We start from the raw sequence: 22,506 nt of genomic DNA, 5'->3' as shown, positions 1-22,506 counted from the left end.
TTGAGCATTGGTATTGCTTGTTTATTTGTTTAAAAAGTAGAATGTTGTCTTGATTGTTGTTGAAGTAGCCATATTGAGTGAATAAAAGATCGCACTGTATAAAGACACTGATTGAAGTAGGAGCAGAGATATTATAATTTTAAGAGGTCATAGAGCCCAGAAGCACAGAATAAATGTCGAGAATAGTTCCATAAGTACAGAAAAAACCAAAAGTAAAGTAAACGAGAGCCAAGTAACGCAGAAATTCGAAGACACGAAATATTATATTAAGAGCGCGCGTTGCCGTGGAAGAAATTACATAGAAGAATAAAAGGTTAAAGATATTTAGAAAAATTTAAATAGCACAGAGAAGAAATGAAATGGAAGAAAGAGGTGAGAGATACGAAAAACTTGGTAAAGATAATTATTTCACGTGGCAATTAACCATGCGAGCACTTCTCTTGGAGAAGAATTGTTGGACGGCGATTGACCCCGGATACAAAGAAATTCCCGAAGAAGACCTGTATCAGGAACAATCAAGATTGAATAGAAAAGCGCTAAATTTGTTAATACAGAATGCAAGTATGGCACATCTGGAGGACATCGGTGACTGCAATCGCGCCCTTGAAGCGTGGGAAATATTAGAGGAAATATACGCCACCTTTACGCTTCTTCATGCTTTAATTAACCTACGAGATATGGTGAAAACGAAAAAAACAGATGAGTTGTCTATGACGGAATATATGTCAAATATTCAAGGATTAAATAGAAAACCGGCCAAAGGAAATATACTTTTTTCCAACAAACACATCGCCATGTTTTTCTTACTGGGTTTACCACTTGAAAATATGCTGAGAAAAATAAACGGACCTCTTCCGGTAAAAGCGACTATAGAACTGTGTCAGAAAATGAAATGAAAGTTTTTTTTGCATTGAATATATTCCAGGGTATTATAAAAAAAACCAGTGGAGATGTATTGGTCAAAGAAAAACATGATGCACACTCCATTCTTTTCAAAAGTCATGTCCTACAGGGGATTTTTATTTATAAAACGATGCATTCACTTTTATAATGATGAAACTTTTGATGATTCAACTCACTTGTTCCCAAAACTGCACAACATATGGCCTGTGTTTGAGCATCTAAATGAACTGTACTCATCACTTATGACGCAGCAAAGGGATTTGTCCATTGATGAGAACCTAATGCTAAGCAAAGGTAGACTAGGGTGGAAGCAATATCTGCCCTTGAAAAGATCTCCTTTTGGCATAAAGAGCTTCATGCTTTGCGAGGCGGAGACTGGATATATTTGGTCCAGTATAATTTACACAGGAAAAGGAACAAAATTCGCAGAGGAGTGCAGCCATTTACCTGTGTCAACACAGATTGTCCTTTCACTCATGAAGCCATTACTAGGATAGGGTTACTGTGTTGCCATGGATAACTATTATAATTCTCCACAACTTGCTGATATTCCCACTAGAAACCAGACCGATGTATTTGGAACCCTGCGGACTTCTAGGAAAGACATTCCACCAGAACTAAAAAATAAGAAGCTGAAAAAAGGTGATTTTGTGGGGTATCAACGCGGAAAAATTTGTGCCATAAAATGGTGGGATAATAAAGATGTAGCCTTGATCTCTTCAATCCATACAACAACCAAAATTACTGTCAGTGGGAAGAGAGGTGAGCACATGAAACCAACAGTAGTTGTTGACTATAATGGAGTGATGGGTGGTGTTGATAGGATGGACCAAAACCTGACGTGTTACCCAGTAATGAAGAAGTCGCAAGTACTACAAAAAATTCTTTTACCATCTGCTTGATCAGGCAATTTGGAATTCCTATGTGCTCTATAAGAAGAATGGTAGCAAAACACATCTACAATTCAGAATGACATTGGTGCAGGATCTGATAGAGAAATATCACAGTGAGACTTTCTGCGCAAAGGGGTCGTCCATCGACGGAACCCAGCCCTCTAAGGCTAACAGGACGGCACTTCCCTGAATATATCCCGCCTACAGAAAAAGAGTAAAATCCAGCAAGACAATGTGCCGTGTGTTGCTCAAGACGAGACAGAAATAATAGAAAAAAAACGGAAGGAAACGAGGTTTTATTGCCGAGATTGTGACGTTGGTCTCTGTGCAGCCCAATGTTTCAGGGATTACCACACTAAGAAGGACTATTAGATATCTTTCCAATTGAAATAAGTGAGAAAATAGTTCTCTGTGGCTTATAATACATAAGCTAAATGAAAATTTTGAAATTAAAAACTAAATTTTATTCCAAACAAGATCTAAAACTCGGAGTGGAGCTTTTCAAACAGCTTGAATAATTATTTGTTTAAACATTCAATAAAAGCATTAAAAAAAGAGAAAACAAAAGTAAATTGTTATTTTGCAATATGTAATGATGAATACTTTTACTATCTGGAATAAAAAACCTGTTTTTCCAAAAAATATCTTCAAGAAAACTCATCAGGCAAAGGGTTAACCATTACAGATGCACAATTTTTTCTCTGTCAACTTGAGTAAATGATTAATTGCTCGGGCGAATTACCTATTCTAATGGAGCAATATGTGACACAATTGAAGCAGCTGTAGCTAGATAGTAAACCAGATCAATGAAAAGAGTCAAATAATATCGCAGCATTTCGACAAATGACAAAGACGTAATTTGATAGCTTGCATATGACAGTAGGCTTAAAAATCGAAGTCCCTGACATCTTGTCACCGAGAGATTCAGCATCGCCAAGGTCTAAACTAACAAAGTCACAGCTGAGACTGTGGCATCGCACTGCAATCTGGGTCGTCAATTGCTCTCTACCATAGCACAGAGTATACTCTGTGACCGTAGTGTGAAGGCGCGTTTCGGGAGTCCTCCGTGAGTGTGTTGGTTGAAGAAGCGCGTAGTTTTGTAAAGTGAATATCTATACATCCGAACCGCTTTTACAATTCCAGAATGGCAGAAGTTTTTGGTTGTACTCTGACAATTTTTGAAAGTACTATGCCTCCCTAAGTGCATCTCAAGCTGAAAATTGCATTAAGACCAAACAAGAGATAGCAAAAAAACATTGAGGGTGCTTGGGTAAGCACGTTATCACGTGAGTACGGTTATTCACAGTCGACTATATCGACAATAGTCAAATAGAAAGAGCAGCGAAGAGATATGACAGTGTTCGATGAATCTAAAACTCTGCAAAAAGGAAGAGAGTTGGTTGCCGAAATGGAGACTCCTGTTATCAGGGAGAAGGAATTGAAAGGCGACACAGTGCCTGGACAATTTATATGTGAGAAAGCCAGAAGATTTTTGAAGATATAAAAGTGTAATACACCTTCGACAAGTGCTACACGCTACGAAGAATTTAGAGCGAGCAAAGGCTGGTTCGAATGTTTAATAGGAAGAATGGGCATTGAAAGTGTTATAAGGCATGGGGAAGCCGCGAGCGCAGACACACAAGCCGCAGAAAAATATCTTGCTAAATTATTGGAAAGGAAGACTATTGCCTGCAGCAGGTATTTAACGCAGATGAGACGGGCCTCTTTTGGAAAAAAATGCCGAAGAGAACATACATCACGATGGAAGAGGCCTCTCTTCCTGGACATAAGCCCATGAAAGACAGGCTCACACTTATACTGGGAGCTAATGCTTCAGGAGGCTTTAAAATGTGACCCATGTTCGTCTATCACTCAGAAAACCCCAGGGTCTTCAAAAAAAATAAAGTAGAAAAGCAAACTTTGGGTGTGCTTTGGCGCTGCAACGAGAAAGCTTGGGTGACTCATCAAATTTTTAGAGTGGGTTGTATCAGAGTTCTGCCCTTTAGTAAAATGCTACCTACAAATAATAGATCTGCCACTTAAAGCACTGCTAGTGCTGGACAATGCCCAGGGCATGATCCAGATCTTGCTGCATCCATCAAGGTGGAGTTCAGCTTCGTCCAAGTGTTATTCCTTACAGTAGTTCTAACTAATTATAAGCCAAGGTTTTCCTGGGTGGTGGTTGGTAATTAGGATTTAACAACCTTAAGTTGTTGGGTATATAAGGCTGGACGTTGTACGCTATTGCTGTTAGTCTTGATAATGACAGTATAAACGTCAAAACTAGTTGACAGTAATAATAAAAGTTTGTGGAATAGTACTGGGTTTTGTTTCACCATGAACCTTAAGTCCTTTAAGTGCTGGCTGCTCTACAAGGCTAAAGACTGAGAGACAATTAATTTTATTAATCCCTCATCAATGCTTCAACTCAAAGGACGGTGAATATGTTGTTTTGGTATAGTCAGAGCAGGATAGCATGAGGAAGTTCACAGAAGAATTTCCACTAATGGTTGGTAACAGCTGATGTGGTTGGTGGCTGTAATGACAGTTCTATACCCTCATTAGGAGTGTAGCAAGTCCTTTTTGTCGCTGTGCCCTCATCATGGATTGTTGGATTCTGTCACAATTATTTCCCTGTTATACAGGTGTAGAAAGCAATCAAGGGAATTTTTCGATGTTAGGACAACAAGAAAATAAGGCCCACTTTGATGCCTCCTATATGCCTAACAGGTAGGCTGCACAAGACTGCATCTCCACTATAAATCCATGGATGGCAAGTGGTATTGTACCAGGACCCATGCTGTGCACCTAAAAGATGAATGGGTGCAGGATTATTAAGCACCTATCTCTTCCCCTTGATAGATCATTTATCTCAGTAAATACATGGGATGGTTTTGACCTGATGGCACATACAAAGACAGCCGATCCACAGGATTAACTGGACTGAGGTTTTACTTTCTCAATTCCTATACACACCCTTTTAGTCGCCTCTTACGACAAGCAGGGATACTGCAGGAGTATTCTAAATCCCCCAACCTGCAGGGGAACACAATGACAAACTGAAATTTCTATATTTTCCAAATTATTTTTGCAATATTCCAAATTTGTTTACATCTGTTATTTAGAAAATATTTATCTTTTAAAGGGATAAAATTTTGTCATGGAAAGTTGGATATTAATCTACAAATTGAATTATGTAAAATTAAATTACACAAATACTTACCTATACCATAGAACAGCATCTGTTCGATATATTGGGAATCAGTGATGAAATATTGAAGATGCCCCAATGTGCAAGACTAGGAATCAGTATGGTTATAGGCTCCATTTCTTAACTGCCCATGAATTCCAAAGGTTCAAGTGCCCACACAGAACAAACTACCCAAAAATGGTATATATTACTTACTGTTTTGGCTTCAGGATAGAACAAATGTTAATTAATGCTTATTTAAAATAAATTACAGTAAGAATAAAAAGTCAACATTAATGCTAAATTTAGCTTGATATTGTATGCTGTTTGATAATGAATGTTACTCCTAGTTTGATTACGCTACATCAAAATATCCCATTGAAGAGATCAGTAAGACAAACCGCATCATAATGAGACTTAATACCAGGAAAAGGATAACATCGACAAGATATCGATACCTCCACTGCAAAAACGCTCAACAATCACCCACCGAATCAAATCCGATCATCTTGTAGCCTAACAATACGAATCCGCTCAGCTGGCAGTGTCCGGAGCATAAACGCTCATCCCCTATTCTCCAAGCTTTGGAGGTGAGTGTTTATGCTCCGGACACTGCCAGCTGAGCGGATTCGTATTGTTAGGCTACTAGATGATCGGATTTGACTCGGTGGGTGATTGTTGAGCGTTTTTGCAGTGGAGGTATTGATATTTGACTTTGGCCACACCAAAAATAACTGGAGGCAATATTTTATGATAAAAGTTGTATCGCTAGCAACACAAACAACAAAATAGACAATAAGCAACTTCACTAAAGAATTTAAAGAAACTAGCCAAATTTAAAAAAATTGCAATTTAGGATAGCAGTGAAGGAAGCAGCTATTGGATAATTTAGGGTAACTTTATTATCACAAAGAACAATGGATGTGTCACACACCTGACTTCACAGAAAAATAAGGAAAATGTATTGCAGAAATAAAAAAATGTAAAACTCAAGTAGTGTAATTACAAAGAATATCATTGCTGTCCATGGAAAAGCTCCATCTTAAAAATATTGTATCCTTAGCAAAAGCGAAATTTACACAGGAAATGGGCATCATATCTCTCAATTTAGAGTACATTCCAATGCTATTATAATTTATGCTACCTGTGAGGTAAGATGAAAACTCAAGAGACAAACGTAAATAAGCCTCAACATATTCACTATTTTCTTCTCTCAGTATATTGGAAGCCGATAAAAATTGAGTGCATATAATGGAATGAGATGAGAAAATACAAGACATGCTAAAGAAAATTTCTTGACATACTAACTTCAAACACATTGATATTTGCCAGAAAATACAGAAATAATAATAACTGATAATAACCTTCAAGGTATCTTGAATGGGTCACAAGGGAATGGATATAATTGCTCGCTGTTATGATTCAGGATTCAACAACTGTTGATTAATGCTTCTCGGAAATAAATTACTGCAAAAATCCGAATTCTCATCATTAACGCTGATTTTGGCTTGATACTGCATGCTATTGGATAATGAATGTAATACTCCAACATCGATTACACAATTATGTAACGATTGTCGTGGCAACAATGAATCGAAAATAAATTAATAAGTCGAAATTAAAAAAATACAAATAAATCTCATCAGAAACAAATCAAGATGGCGATTACAATTCATGCGTTAATATTTGATTATGTGTTATTTAAGGCTAAATTTAAGCATGAAAAGCCAAAATATTTCAACCCATTTTCATATCGCTGAAAAAGGCTTAACATTGAACGAACCTTTCATAACAAATCCGCTTCCTAAGACACAATAAGCAACGGGACAATTTTCACCTATGTCAATACATATACATGTGCTCCTAAGTGCAGTTTATTTATAAGTCGAGTACGTAAGGGTACCATCGAAATATATTTTGCAGTGTGTACTCTTTGTTTAATATATCATTTCAAAATCCAAACAGTCAAGAATCCTTTGACAAACGCTTCACATTCGTACATCTAAGTTGTCTTTCACCTTCGCACTAAGTGCAAAAGATACACTTCTACAGCAAAGGAAACACAAACCTCATTTCGAAAATTCAGACCAATGCAAAAAAACCCAGCACCATAGAAGTAAAAGAGAGGTTATAGGTGGTTGCATGCAGCACAAAAATGACCAAACGTAAAAGTAAAGGTGCAATAATTTGGACACTAATCAACGATAAACTTACACTATTTATTTACGCAAGATATACAAATTTACTTAAACCTTCATTCTTTTATGGATTTCACCCGAGGGTCATCAGGACGATACACTAAAAAGTAATATAAATAATCACCATCAATATAGCAGTAAAAATTAGTTAACTTCACTAAATTGTCTGACCAACTGATTTACCTATATAGGAGTTCTTGTATCTTCTATTATTGCCATCCTTAGAATAATAAATGGATAAACCAACACATCCCAATCCAAGTCCTGAAAGTAAAAACAAGTTCACAACCAACCCTCAGGTTAAAACTTTAACTTATTCCATAATACAATAAAATAAGATCATCTCACCGATCAAAGCCAACCCAGTTGATGCCATCACTTCTGGAATTTCATGCCATCCTCTCTTTAATAACCCCACCGCTTGAATTTTGAAAACATAATTAAATTAATTACAGAGATCGTAATATCGATGGAGACGTTATTCCGACATATTTTTAATATTATCCCACTCACCTCCGCGGGAAGTCCCTGCTGCGGCCGCCATGTTGATAACGGATCCAAATGGGTACCGAAATCAGGTAGTACCGGTAGTAGCCGGCTGGCGCCATGGTGAAACCCGAGTGGAGTATAGAGGAGACTGAAATCTGTCGAGTTTAACCTTGATTTTTGTCGCCACATAGAGCGTGTTTTAATCGGTTTTCGTATCTATCCGCAGCGCAGCGTCGAGGTGAGATCGATTCGGATATTCTCAATATTTACATTAAAAAGAAATTAAATGCCATTGAAAAGATATAAATTTGAAATATTGCACCGAATACACTATCAAGAATTTAAATTTCAATTGATAGTTTATTTCTCAATGAAATTCGGATGGCTCTGATCGTCAGCGACGCGAGTGGTGAATTTTGTAAACCCATTCAAATTCGCAATGGGCGACAAAGTCGGGCTGGAGACAGAGCATTTTGAGGTAAACTTCAGAATCCATTCGGTATCATTCATGGTGAAATCGGTGAATTGACGGTGAAAATGCGTAAATATTGGGATTGGGTTGATTAGAATCTCTTGTACTTAGGGTAATATTTAGCTAGCTTATTATCCCGTTAGCGTACACCGTAAAATTCTTGATTGATCTCTTCATGACATTATTTTTTGCTAATCAACTTTTTCTATGCTTTTCGTATTTCCCATCGCCTAGGGAGTTCTAGTCGCCTAGTGTTCTACCCGGTGGTTATGAAGTTTAATTTGGTTTTTACTTGTAAATTCGTCATTAGTTGCCCCTGTATAGTTGTTTAAAAAATGCCATTTGGTAAGAGTAAATACGGTAAGCATAGCGGTCAGCGGAAGTCCAGTAAAAACACCAAAATCTCAGAGAGCTCTAGGAAAAGAAGCGATAAATGGAACGAAGTGGAGGACTCATCTGACAACATTAACTTTAATAAATTGTCTTTGGACACAGCTGAAGTTGAGGATAATTCGGGTAAGGAGATAGTAATAATTGGTACCCTCACGAACAATTCTATAGTATTATTGGTTCCACCCTCGTGTTACCGGCGGACAATACCGAACAAAATGATTCTTACATCACCTACTTTTGATGAATGGAAAAAAGTGCAAATAGGTCCCCCATCCTTTACTTATCGACCGTTGTAACAACTGGATTTGTATTCAGAAAAGTCTCACCTGAAATACTTTGTTTTCTGGTTACATTAAGAACATACTTTTTAATTAAGTTGATGGGAAAGTGATCCCCCAAGTGCTGAATTTATTATTTTATATCAGTTTTCAGTTATCCCAGGATGAGTTTACAAACACTTAAGCTAATAAAATAATCTCAGCCCGCTTCATAATCTGGTCTATTGAATCCACCGTGTCAGTATATCCTATACAGTATGAAAAGTTATATTCTCAAATAACCTTTAGAGTCCTTTTTCATGAGTTCATCGTCTGAGGTCTTGGCCATTTTGTGGGTATTCATAAAGTTAGTCAAACATTATCCCCATTGTGGCTCCCATTAAGTAAACATTGATACATATTGCCAGAAAACATGTGATTATGTAAGAAACGATGATGTTCCCGAATATTCTACTTGGCAGAATGATCAGCTGAATGTTGCATTTATACATACAAGGAATACAGCTTCTGGTCCATGATAGGTGAACTTTTATCTTTACAAGCTTGTGGAGGAGCTTAGGATGCTTAAAAATGTACTCTCATTTACGGGCAATTGGTCTAAATATTTGAAATAAAAATGTTTTGGTCGATTGCTGAATTTCACTATAATGCCTTATGTTTATTGTGTTTCGGGGTTCCTCTCCCCATGCTACTGAAATCTTCAAAATTCAGAAGCGCATTATAAGGCTGATGTGCAGTGCCCCCTATGATGCACCTTGTCTTCCACTTTTAAAAAAACTGTGTATCCTGCCACTCTTATGCATATATATCAATATCATTAGCATGCATGTAAAAAATAACATTCTTCAGTACACATCAAATGACCTATGTCTTGTCTTTGATTATAATGTTTTATTTTTCCACTCTTATGTGTCTTGTAACAAGGGTAACAAATGATAGAGTGTGAATTCTGTATAATAAGAATTGTCTTTATGAGGAGGAAGAGTTCTCTGGTTTCCATCTGAATCAGTGGCGTAAATATGGGGGGGGGGATGAGGGGTATAGATCCCCTCCAAAGCCTCAGAAAAACAAAATAAGTATTTAAAACTTTTGCCTAGTTTTGACAAACTGCATCTGCTTAAAGTTAAAGATCAATTATTAATGATGTAAAATGTATTTTCAGTCTTGTAATTTTTCATAAATATTCCCCGGACCCTACGTTCCCTGGGGGGGTCGGCCCCCCTATATCCCCTCATCCCCCCCCCCCCAAAGCGTACTCCTTGTTACGCCCCTGATCTGAATGCTAAGGTTGATTTCTTCATTTTGATCGTGTAGTGATTGCCTTCTGGTTGACTTCGGTGACCTGAAGACAAAGGCAGACTATGCCTTAGAAATGTCGGAAGAAATAAACCCTTGGACCTGGTTTGAAACCCAAGAACTCTTCCTTCTATCGCTTTGCCTGTAAAGTGGGACATACTTCATAATATCATTATAATTGGCATTCAAGCCTGTAATCATACTTACGTGTATCTTTATAGATGATTCCTCTGAAGATGAAGACAGAGTTCAAAGTGCCCCATTTCCAGTTGCTATGTGGGATCTGGAACAGTGTGATCCCAAAAGATGCTCGGGGCGAAAGCTGGCTCGTCATGGTCTAGTCCGAACCCTGAAAGTTGGACAGCGATTTAATGGAATTACTCTCACTCCAGCAGCAGAAAAGGTATTGGTGAAGTATTCTGCATGACAGATTTTACCAAATCATATGGTTTCCCAGTGTGTCTGTTATTGTGGAATACCTGAAGAATTTTGGTCGTCTTGAAATTCTGAGGGAAAACTCTGGGAATCAGGCGAATTACCTGGAAAAATCGGTGTTTGGTGCCTTACTGTTGAATGAGCACTCACACCCAAAGCAATTCAAAATATAGTTATTTTTGCTTAATTTTTGTTCTATTTTTCCGGAAATCCCTTTAATGTAAGCCCCTCTTCCAATAACTTCCCATAGCAAGAATTTTTTCTCAGGGTAGTTACTGACTTGATATTCTTCATTTTTTCAAATACTTACAGCTCATATTTGGATACTAATTAGGAGAACTGCATAGAGGTGGGTTAAACTGTTCATTTTGATGAACCGTCCACTTTGAACCTGTTCAGTAAAAAGAACAGTTCAAAATATTTGTTCATGGCGAACTGTCACGATCATTCAGGTAGAAAATACTGTCGATTAGATGTTTAGAGTAAATGTAAGCTTAGAGTGACCACCAGATACCAGTATCATATGGTTTGTGCAGCTTTTCATTGTAATTTCAAGCAATATCTGTCCCGGACCTTTACTCGGTTATCCGTGGGGAGGACAATATCTGCTGTCCACGTGTAGAATAAGCCAGAATTAATGTTTATCAACCCAGCATCTGATGTTATTCATGTATTTAGCCCCAGAAAAGTTTTTAAAATGCTGCTCTTGTGAGCAATTTAGACTTTCATGCTCAGCTTACTGTTCTTTATGAATATTTTTAGTATAAACATCATGTGAATCTCTCTCTTGGACTCCTCGGTAAGATATCGATTTTTTCTCCTCGTTACAGCCAGTGTCTGGTATCTATCCACTCTACCGATGCAATTAACTGTCAATATTAGCATGCATAAGACGGAGTGAAATAATCAGTTCCATTGCTAAATTGGTACTTTTGGGAGAATGTAAAAAACATAGTAAAACATGTTACACCCATGGAATTCTGTAACACATTTAAATATTAAACATGGAAAGCAAAGAAAGAGTTAACACTTAAGGTGTACTTATGTGCAATTATGCTAAGTGGTCACAATAAAATACATAAAATGGTGCGACGTGAAAAACCTAATGCCATCAAATAAAAGCGCCAGGATAATTACGTTAGGACCAGTGCCGGATCCAGAGGGGGGTATCCCCTCTTGGGTATCCAATTTACTCCATATAAAATGGTAATTTTGTTCAGACCTTTACTACAGCTGGGAAGTTATACCCCAAGCCCCCCCTTTTGTCCCTATTGTGGATCTATCATTGGTCAGGTCTATGTGATAATTCTAGTGCTGTTTTTTCCTCCTTTGTCTATGTGTTGGAATATTAAAAATTTTCTGGTTGTTCGTGCATGTGGACATCGCAGGATGCTCAGCTGAAGGGTTAGGATCGAATTGCTCAAAATGCATGTAAGCATAGTAATACGGGATGTCTGCCAAGGTTTAGCTCAGTGAAATCCCTTTTATAATGGTGCAACTTGAAATTGAGCTTAAGGCCTGGAATAGCTTGAAACATAGATTTTCGCAGCGAGATTCATTGGTGTCAATGGCTTTCAGGAGCAGCTGCGTATTGCACTTTGTCTTTTGACACTAATGGGCTTGAAATTAAGCATATCTCTGGTTCCACAATTCTCATCTTACAATTAGTGAAAAACAGTAGCATTACGAAGGATTAAACATTTTTTACTATGTTACTCTGCTGTGCAATCAAACTTGCTGTAAGCCCATCGTTGACCAGTAATAACCAATCTGGATTGAGCATTTTGTAAAAAAATAAACAAAATGTTTCATCTAATTTCAGAATTGGTAAGCCTAAGACATAAATTTCTGTTACCACTATATTTTCATAATATACATAATTGCAAAATATATTAAGTAATATATATATTTACATATAAGTATGATTTAATTTTTAGATATACCCATGTCTTTGACCTGTTGGATTGTTTACAGAGCTTTTATTGAAAATTTGGTCTCATGCATGATTTTCAAGGACTTAAAGTTTTGCAGTTGTAGGTTGCATCTAATATGTCACAGTTCCTTCCTCCAAGAAGCCAACTATTTGATATAATACGATAAGATGCACCATGTGATTTAAGTATTCATATAAGTTACTATCCATGGCTTTTCAAATTTTTAGTTAGTGGTAATGCATAAGGCAATCGCATTACCTTGCACAAATGCATATGTATTAGATTTTTTCTGAGGCAATGATTTTCCTCCATTTTCTTAGATGCTGAATTCTTAGCCAGTCGCTTTCCGAGTATTTTTCTGTCAGCTTGAGGCTCATGACAGTTTATTAAACGATGTCATTTGTGGCAGCAATTAAAGCAAATATTTTATAGCCAATGTATCAAACAGCTTGGAGCATCTAATTCTGAAAGTATTTTTTGTTATTGTGAATTTTTTTACTTCATTTAGCTACAGTAAAAATCTGTTCTTTTAATTAATTTGGAGTACATTTTAATCATTAAATTCTTTGTGACATTACCATTGCTTTTCCACCAATTTGGTGTATGTTCATCTTCATTTATAAACCCATAAATAATATAGAGATAGAGTCACAATAATAATGTATTTTGGGGGAATAGTGGCTGAGTGAAGACCATAGGCTCACAACAGCCAGCCATCATTACTCTTGAGATCAAATATTGATCAGGTATTTTTATCTGTTTTTGGAGATGTAAACGAGGAAGCTGAAGGATATATTATTAGAGGAGACAGGGTTAGGTAAAGTATGAGCAAGTCTATGAACTGAAGGAAAGTGTGTATAGTCCTTCATAATTGCTTCCAAATGACTACGTGAGGAAGTTATGCTACCATTTTGCACTAATCCAAGAATTGCAGAACAAGGCACATTGAAATGCTTACTTTCAAGCCCATTGGCACAATTTCAGGTTGCGCTCTTCAAAAAAGTGTCGTGCTGTGTCAAACCTTGATGAACACCTTTATGTGTATTCCAGTCTTTATGTTTGTGGCCTAAGGGTGACGTACAAAAATAGAGACAGAAATTTCTTTTTGAAGGGGAAGTGGAAGAAGTACCATTCCGATTTTGGTCATACTTTTTTGAACGATATTTTGTGTATAGGTAATGATGTATGGATCTCTCACTCTCTGCCCTGATGAAAATAGTCATTGACATAAATGCATGTGTAAAACAAAAGAGTGCTGTGCATTAGGCCGGCCCTTATTTTTCAGAATTGCGAAAAGTTATGTTTTCCTAGCCTCAAAATGATCCAAATGAAGTTTATATTCACATGATCTCTGCATTTCTTCCGGGTTTCCTTCCGCGTCAGATTGTTCGTAGACAACAGTTTCGCTGGCTATCCTGCCAGCGTCTTCAGGTCGAAGGTGTCGGCTGTCGGTTTCTGCCTCGCATATATACCGTAGGCTGGATGGGAGCTGCATTGTGATTGGCTGTTTGACTGGGCGCTTCTATCTGATTGGCTCTCTCTTGGATTACTCTTTTCCACGCGCTGTGAAGGAAGTATCCATCTTCTCTATTGAAATTCAATGGTGTTTTTTGAATTTCTATTGCTTCCCTGATTTGCCTTGGGAAGTATCGGCACTCCTTAGCTAAAAGTTTCTTTTCTTCATTTGATGTCGTGGCCAGGTTCCGACCATGCATGTTCGGCGATGGCTGAGAGCTGAAATTGTTTGTTTTTGGTCGCCCTTTGATGTTCTTTGATCCTCACATGCATGGAGCGGCAAGTTTCCCCTATGTAGGATTTCCCGCAGGAGCAAGGCACCTTGTATACCCCCTCGTACAGTTCCTGAGGAATGATGTCCTTGGGCCCGGGGAGGAAGTCTCTTATCTTGGTCACACAGTTGTATCTAGTGACCACGTCATGCTTTTTTAATATTCTGGCAATCCTTTCTGATGTTCTAGCAATGAAAGGGATGGTGACGTACAGCTTCCTTGACGCTTCTGCCTCTCCATCGTCATCACTCTGGTTTTCAATGGTGGCCTTGCGTCGCTTTTCCTCTTCCTTAGTGGTCCTTTTAAGGACCAGTTCTCTCCGATATCCATTTTTCTGGAGTGCCGAAGTGAGGTGCTTTATCTCCGTGGAGAGGGAGTTATCATCGGAGATATTATATGCTCTGTTGACCAATGTAGCCACTAGTGAGGCCTTCTGACTGGGATGATGGTGAGATGCTGCATTTAGATATCGGTCGGTGTGCGTAAGCTTTCTGTAGACAGCATGGCCGAGTCCCCCGTTGTCTTTTTTGGTCACGAGGACATCCAGAAAATTTAATGACTGCTCCTTCTCCATGTCCATAGTAAATTGGATTCCATGATGTTGTGAGTTCAGGTGTCGAAGGAACACTTGTAATTCCTGTACACCTGTATATTCCTGTATATTCACATGTTAAAATTTGGTTACTTTAAAATAACGGCAACCCGTGCCCCAAGGGCCCTAAGTACTGAGGACCCTCAATTGAGTTTTTTGGAGCAGAAAAAGTGCTATTCCTATGTAAAACGTAAAAGTAAAGCCCTTTAGGGCCGATTTTCTGTTTGTTTTCACCTATCTCTAAGCGTTTACGAGATATCGTCCGTCGTAATGCAATCCACCCCCCAGGGCGCTACCCCGCACCGCGGCGCCGCTGAGGTACGGGCCGCACCACTGACTAGAGACTTCCCCTCCACCCCCTCCCCTCCCTCGACAAAGACATTCCTCCTGATGACAATACTTACATGCTAGTGGTACAGAATTGAACAGGTTGTTCCTCTTGTGTCATGATTAATGTTGTTTAAGTCTATAATGTCATTTTTAACCCTTCAGTGCCATCCTATACACTGGGTACCGACCCATTAAACCTTAATTTGTTGCCACCATACGGCCGCGAACCATTCCAGCAAGTTCGAAAATGGTCTTTATGTACAAAATATTAAAATCATTGTGTCTGTGAATTATAAAGGAATGAAGGAGATGAGCAGGGCTTCCAAGGCTCCAACAGTAGATAGAAATATTCAAGGAAGAAGAAACGAGGCAGTCAGTTCACGGACTGTGGAGAGATAGTTCTAGTGTAAAGTGTGCAAAGGATAGGAAGCGCTAAGTTTTTTTAGGATGTAAGGAGATTAATGGCGAAATAACTAGTTTATCATGAATACATGTGACGTTCATTTTAACAATAGGCCAACAAGGAAAGGCATGAAATCAAGACTAAATCCAGGCCACTGGTTGGAAAAGAAAGTGAAGAAAAACTTGGCTGAAAGTTACCTGCAGTGAGAATAGTACTGCATGTTTTCTCTATCACCTAATGGGTTCCAAGTGTATGAGACTTACTGCGAGAAAAACCGTAAGAAATGCGTTTCATCCATGGTACAAAACGAGAATTCCTGTTATTACGGAAAATAAAGCGATTGAAAAGCTAGAAAGATTACGCAAAGAATGGATGAACGTGCGACGAAATAAAGAGAGAGGGCGAAATACAGTGGATATGAAGAGAAGAGAATCCTTCGTAACAAAACTTGATGATTTGTTTGACATTGCAAGGAGCAGTACCATTGAGTTTTTGACGCACGAGGAGGAAAGTGCAGTTAATCTCTCGGATAAATGTGCTTGGGCTGAAGAAGGAAAATTCTTACGCAATCAAAGAGGAGCACAAAATGCAGTTATTAGTAGAATATATTTCTATATATTCAAGAAGAATGAAAAATATGTGGTTCTCCGCTCCTTGTGTTGCATCTGCTCCCAAAAGTGACCCGCAGTTCCTAAAAAGATTTGCTAATTACGAAAGTGTTAACCTGGACATAGCGAAAGCAGTACTACAGAGGTTTTCAAATCTCTTGTGGTACGTGAGTGAGGAGTTGTAATCCTGTCATTCTTTGACGGATCCTTTTCTAGGTATGAAAAGGAAAACATGATACGCCGTATGCGGACATGTGAGGGAAAATATGATCCTCCGAAAAAGGCATTCTATAAACATAAAGATATGACTGAGGTATCTATATCAAATTTTGTCAATACTAATTCGAGAAAGCTATTTAATACATTGTAAATATGCACTCCATTCTTTGATGCGCACATGCGAGGGTGGGATGAACAACCAAGAACGATTTGCAAATTATTCGCGGTCCACAAGTGGTAAATGATTGTGGAGAGAGAGGGGTGAAACAAATTCAAGGTTTTAAGTCAGTTAAGGAAAAAAGCTTTCAAAATTTAATACTAAGTGCGAATTTTCATCGTAGCACAACCCCTAACGTGCGCAAAGACACTCCAAATACGGGGTGTCAGTGAAAGATTACAAGTACTCTGAAAATGTATTTTATTTTGGTTGATATCTACTGAAATTCATGACCAGCGTGAAAATAAATTGATCGATTGGATTGGAAATATTGTCATTGCAATTTAATTCTTTCTAAAGTAAGCACATTTCTTCAGAGACTAGATCTTGCCAGTGGGAGCAAAGACTTTGTCGAGGGAGGGGAGGGGGTGGAGGGGAAGTCTCTAGTCAGTGGTGCGGCCCGTACCTCAGCGGCGCCGCGGTGCAGGGTAGCGCCCTGGGGGGTGGATTGCATTACGACGGACGATATCTCGTAAACGCTTAGAGATAGGTGAAAGCAAACAGAAAATCGTCCCTAAAGGGCTTTACTTTTACGTTTTACATAGGAATAGCACTTTTTCTGCTCCAAAAAACTCAATTGAGGGTCCTCAGTACTTAGGGCCCTTGGGGCACGGGTTGCCGTTATTTTAAAGTAACCAAATTTTAACATGTGAATATAAACTTCATTTGGATCATTTTGAGGCTAGGAAAACATAACTTTTCGCAATTCTGAAAAATAAGGGCCGGCCTACTGTGCATTGACAAGGCCATTTATCACAGTATGAGCTCATGCATAAATGGTTAAGTCTCGGTTTCGCAGCACTGCATTCACAGTGTTATCATTCTTTACATTTCTTGTGACAGTGATAAGCTGACCATATGAGGCCCAGTTTTCACACTCGTCTAATTTTTGGCTTTGCATTCTTGATTTTTCCCAGTTTCATAATGCTTTTGTCTTTGTGCACATCTCAGACTACATACCGTATATGTCTGAATATAGTCCCCCCTTTTTTTCCAAAAATGCCCATGATAAAAGTTAAGGGGGGGACTATATTCGAACCCATTTAAAAAAATTTTTTCTCGAAGCTCAAGCCTCAAAATTAGGGGGGGGACTATAATCGGAGGAATACGGTAATTTATTTGGGGAATTGGAATCTTTCATACCATATGTATCACAACTCCAACATTTTGTTGTATACACTGCCAAGAAATTTAGAATTCTATTATTTTTTTAATTGGTGTTTTAGTTGTAGCTAATGAGAAATAATTCTTCTAACCAGTGTATTTCACTTGCTGACCGAGCCATTGCAAGCGAGTTGGGAGTCTCTGTGGTGGACTGCTCGTGGGCATGGGTACAAAATGGTGAGAATTTGACGGGCCCCATTAAGAAAGCTGCACCAGGGAGACATCCACGTCTTTTGCCCTTTCTTGTGGCAGCAAATCCTGTAAATTATGGCCGACCTTGTCAGTTGTCCTGTGTTGAAGCATATGCTGCTGCTTTTTATATAATGGGTAAGTTTATCACAATCTGGTTTAATAATTTTTTTTCTGATGAATATACCATGTTATTTACTAGCAGCTCCAGCTTGTACTCACTTTTATAAAATTATTTAAATAAATTTTTACTGTGTACCAAGTTACCATAAGTAATTTTTTGTGAATGTATTCACGTAAAGGTGATTGATGATTTTTGTGGTAAGATAATTCATGAATCCATCCGTCAGCTCTGAATGCCTCATTAGTAATTTTGACCATAGTCAATGAATCCATGGTAAAATTATCTTATAATAATTTGTATTGAACATTGACAGAGAATGTACCATATGTATAAGAGCGTGTAAGAGGCGCACCTTTTTTCCCAGAAATTGCAGCCGAAAATGGGGGTGCGCCTCTTACACAAACTTCTTATCTTTCCCTCCTCCCTTTCCCTGGTTGCAAGCCCAAGAGGAACTGAGTGGCCTTGATATTCTACGTGAGTCAGTCATGTAAAAACCAAGGTCAAAAACAAGCAGGAGGCAGGGGAGTTTCTCCCTTAGTGACGTATTTTTATGATGCTCCTGTTTGCATTTCTTACTCGCAAGCATCAGGCAGTCACAGTTAAACTATCTGTTATTAATTAACCCAATCAACATCTTCAATCCTGATTATGCCCATGTCTTCTTATTTACAAAAATGCATCACATGAGTTACTTTTTCAGCATATGTCAGAAGTAAGGATAGCAGTTTTTAGTAATCTTATGTCTGATTGTATTGTAAAATTTCACTGAAGAAGGAATAGGCTGGGTGGTTGTGGAATTCGAGTAGCATGATATGAATGGTAACTATGCCCTTATCTTATTGTTGACAAAATTACATCTTGTGAGTACTGAGGGAGGGGATGTTGAAAACGGTGTTAGACGTTTGTATGTCTGATAAACGAGGGATAGAAAGGAAGATAATTGGATTTTTTAGATGGAATGAAAGGGAGTAGGCATTGTTGTGCATTGAAGAGGTATATCCATGAAGGGAGGGGAGACTGCCAGAATGCTTCTTAACACGTTGCGTACCGGGATATTTAAATTCCTAGGAACGCGGATTCAGGAAATATGTGCCTATTAGGGCATAATGCCTTTGGTTTAAACATGGTTAAAAAGCTAATGTGTAGAATATAACTTTACCCAATGAAACGTTATGATGCATCAATTCATTATAAACAACGAACAATGACTGAAAATGTACAAACGAATATGTATTGTACGCTTTAAAATTGTTTAGGCTGACGCGCCTAAATGACGAGAATCTTCGTCATCTGTCTGGAACGTTCGGAAAAAAAAATGACGAGAATTCTCGCCATCTGTACGCAACATGTTAAATACCCCGTGGAAATTTACCCTAAGCGGTAGAATACTTAATAGTAATAAGGTCTCATTAAGTTATTGTTCTAAGAATATGAGATGCTTATTCATGGAAGTGCTCAGCTCATTTTTTGTTCACTACATACCTAATTTTTATGAATGACAAAAAGGGGCCAGTTAGCTGTTAGACTCTATAGAATTAAATTCATCCTAATACAAGCTTGAGGCCATCCAAAAATGAGGCATGGTGGGACAAGTGAGGCGAAATGGCTGGATACATGATGGTTTGGCTCACCTATCTAAATACTGTACCTATGTCCTATGTTAACATTAATTCTCAATGTATGTTATCTGTGTTTTTGATAAATTTAGTGCCATTTCTTTCCATTTCACTTTCTCATTAATTGATTTTGCTTTTTGATCGCTGGCTAGGTTATCCCCGTGAAGCATCTCTTTATTTAAGCAAGTTTAAATGGGGAAAGTCATTTATTGAGCTAAACCAAGATATCCTCGACGAGTACTCTAAATGTGAAAATGGAGATGACATCATAAAAGCCCAAGCTGCCTTTTTGGAAAGGGAGCACCAGAAAAGAGAGGATCGCAATGGTAAATTTGCTTAGACATACTTGCACTTTGATTTTAATATTTATTCTGATGGCATAAAGGTGGACTTATAGTTCTGGCTGACTAAGTTTTGTTTATTTCATTCCATAAAAATATCATTCAACTTTTATAGTCTTATACACCAAGGGAGAAATTTACAAAGAAAATGCATGTAGCTTAGCTGGGATTAGAACCCAGATCTCTAAATAGCCAGTCAGGTATGCTACCCGTTACACCACTGAAACTTATATTTTTGTGTGTTTAATAATATAGGTGATTGAACGATCTACGGCTGTTGAACAGTCGAAAGAAAAATAAATTCCCCAAGGCCGTACTCTTTGCTGGGCAAACCTTGGGGGTGGGAAGTTAGAAAAAATCTGCTTGTGAGTGAGCTGCAAGATTGTTTTGTTTCATAGTGTTTTAGCTTAATTTTCATGTAATACCCCTTCTATCAGCCTTGTAACTTCCCACCCCCCACCAACTGTGGCTTGGCAGTGTAACCTGTAGCACACGTGACCAGCAATTGGGAGGTCCAGTTATGTAGCAGGGTTCCCACTCAACCGTGAATAAGCCGTTAATTTCGTATACCGTGAAAAACCTGGAAAAAGCCGTGAATTTCGTCACAAAGCCTTAAAAATCTCTCAATCTTTATTTTACGATGGTAGAACTACAATTGAAAGATTAACCCTTTCACTGCTGTGGACGTACTTTTTCTTCCTCCCTGCCATGCGGTCAGCACTTTCGCCGAAACACTTCGAAGAACCCACTAATCGAGGACCCTTTCCTCGACGAACTCACCCACGCAGGGCCGTCTCATCGGCCCGACCAGCGGGGGCCCTACCTCAGGAAAAGTGACCGCTCTGACTGCAATTTGAAAATCAATCAATCAATCTGATCATCACAATATGATTGTTTTCATCGCACTCCTGGCAATCAAGTACGTCTTTGAACCGTGTTTCTGCGATGAAAAATAATGATTTTGTTAACTTTGATATAATGGCCGTTTTCCGGTGGTCCGCAGCCACGTTTTGTTGCAAAGTTAACAAAATCGTTATTTTTTATCGCAGAGACACGGTTCAAAGACGTACTTGATTGCTTGATTGGCAGGAGTGCGATGAAAACAATCATTTTTTGATGATCGGATTGGTTGATTGATTTTCAAATTGCAGTCAGAGTGGTCACTTTTCGGGAGGGGGGCCTCCCGCTGGTAGGGTCGAGGAGACGGTCCTGCGTAGGTGAGCCGGTCGAGGATAGGGTCGCGGATTAGTGACCCTTCGGAGGGTATACACACCCATCCTGGAAGTACCTGCTCCATGGGCCCAGGAAACACATTTTAACATTTTCGCCGCATTTGAGGAGAAGGTTTCCGGAGATTGAACAGCAGTGAAAGGGTTAAAAGAAAAATGGATATTTTGATCGTATTTCAAGGTCAGTCACGCGCAGACGTGGCCACGGATTTATCTGCACACGTATATTCGAAGCACAATGATTGGTCCGTGTGCCATGATGACACATTGATCTTAAGCCTGTACCAAAGCTGGAAGACTGGTAACCAAAGTGTTCATTAACACTCGCGAAAATTCAAACACTTCTTAACTTCCGTGGCACCTTAACTCCCCTCTATTTTCCTACTCACAACCTTTAGCCGTAGCTGAATTTTGCAAACGATATGTGGGGTCAGGAGTATAGCACTTTCATTGCTGCATTTGCATTCACGGCGTCTGTCACGTTTGTTAAATTTTTAAATGACGTACGGCCGATGATAGTTACGTGATCAATATTTCTGCCTAAAATGGTTTATCCACAAACCGTGAATTTGACGGCATTTAGATCGTGAAAACCTGGAAAAAACTGTGAATTTTATAATGTCGATTGTATGGGAACACTGTGTAGTTACAAATCCCCGCTAGCCCAAATGATTTTTTTCATGGCCTATTTCTTCCTTGGTGTTTTGCATCCATGCACATGTCTGTGTACATCGTCCTATTTTTGATGCAGTGCTGTTATTGGCTTACATAGGGTATGCTTTTTCTTTAAACTTGTAGATTTGCCAGACTATCCAGAATATTCATCTGAAGAAAGTGATGATGAAGCCACGGGTGTTGAAGATCAAGATTCTAAGAGCCAAGAAAAAGGATAAGATATTTTCAAGTTTTTGTAAATGTTGTAATTAGCTTGTTGTTTTATATGTAAATTTCTCTAATGAAGTTTGTATGTTTCTAAACATGATGTTGTAATTCATTAATAGTTGTTAAAACTTATTTCTGAAGTTTTTGTGTGGTAAAATATTTGGAATGCAGTGGAGCCCATGTATAGCAAAGTTGAGGGAGCCAGAAGTTTACTTCGTTTTAACCAAACTTTGCTAAATGTGGGTCCTCACTTGTGAGCCATGAATTGAACTTAAAGCCAAAGCTCACTGAAGTGATACAGCAGCAATTATTCTCTCTTATTCC

The 22,506-nt window shown here is 38.5% G+C and overlaps 2 protein-coding genes across 2 annotated transcripts; one reads left to right on the top strand and one right to left on the bottom strand.

The window, feature by feature from the left end:
- Window positions 1-7,184: 7,184 nt before the first annotated feature.
- On the bottom strand, window positions 7,185-7,802 carry LOC124165465. Its single transcript, XM_046542899.1, has 4 exons — window positions 7,698-7,802; window positions 7,533-7,604; window positions 7,368-7,448; window positions 7,185-7,284 (listed from the first exon to the last, which is right to left on the bottom strand). Exons 1-4 carry the CDS (start codon window positions 7,726-7,728, stop codon window positions 7,241-7,243), a joined length of 228 nt encoding a protein of 75 aa, XP_046398855.1. The 5' UTR covers window positions 7,729-7,802; the 3' UTR covers window positions 7,185-7,240.
- Window positions 7,803-8,181: 379 nt separating this feature from the next.
- Window positions 8,182-22,279, top strand: LOC124165464 (18S rRNA aminocarboxypropyltransferase). The gene is made up of 5 exons (XM_046542898.1): window positions 8,182-8,661; window positions 10,334-10,515; window positions 17,897-18,128; window positions 19,883-20,056; window positions 22,099-22,279. The coding sequence occupies exons 1-5, from the start codon at window positions 8,481-8,483 to the stop codon at window positions 22,191-22,193; spliced, it is 864 nt and encodes a 287-aa protein (XP_046398854.1). The 5' UTR covers window positions 8,182-8,480; the 3' UTR covers window positions 22,194-22,279.
- The last annotated feature ends 227 nt before the right edge of the window (window positions 22,280-22,506 follow it).

This window comes from Ischnura elegans, chromosome 9 (genome assembly GCF_921293095.1).
Source record: "Ischnura elegans chromosome 9, ioIscEleg1.1, whole genome shotgun sequence".
Classification (NCBI taxonomy): Eukaryota; Metazoa; Arthropoda; class Insecta; order Odonata; family Coenagrionidae; genus Ischnura; species Ischnura elegans.
This window is presented reverse-complemented; position numbering and strand designations above follow the sequence as displayed.

Excerpts from the sequence above, each read along its gene's own strand:
- LOC124165465 (XM_046542899.1), bottom strand. The coding sequence starts at position 7,728 with ATGGCGGCCGCAGCAGGGACTTCCCGCGGAG. Across the intron at positions 7,605-7,697 it reads AGCAGGGACTTCCCGCGGAG|CGGTGGGGTTATTAAAGAGA; the intron begins GTGAGTGGGATA and ends TCAAAATTCAAG. Across the intron at positions 7,285-7,367 it reads ATACAAGAACTCCTATATAG|TGTATCGTCCTGATGACCCT; the intron begins GTAAATCAGTTG and ends ATTACTTTTTAG.
- LOC124165464 (XM_046542898.1), top strand. The coding sequence starts at position 8,481 with ATGCCATTTGGTAAGAGTAAATACGGTAAGCATAGCGGTCAGCGGAAG. Across the intron at positions 10,516-17,896 it reads TCACTCCAGCAGCAGAAAAG|TGTATTTCACTTGCTGACCG; the intron begins GTATTGGTGAAG and ends TCTTCTAACCAG. Across the intron at positions 18,129-19,882 it reads TGCTGCTTTTTATATAATGG|GTTATCCCCGTGAAGCATCT; the intron begins GTAAGTTTATCA and ends ATCGCTGGCTAG.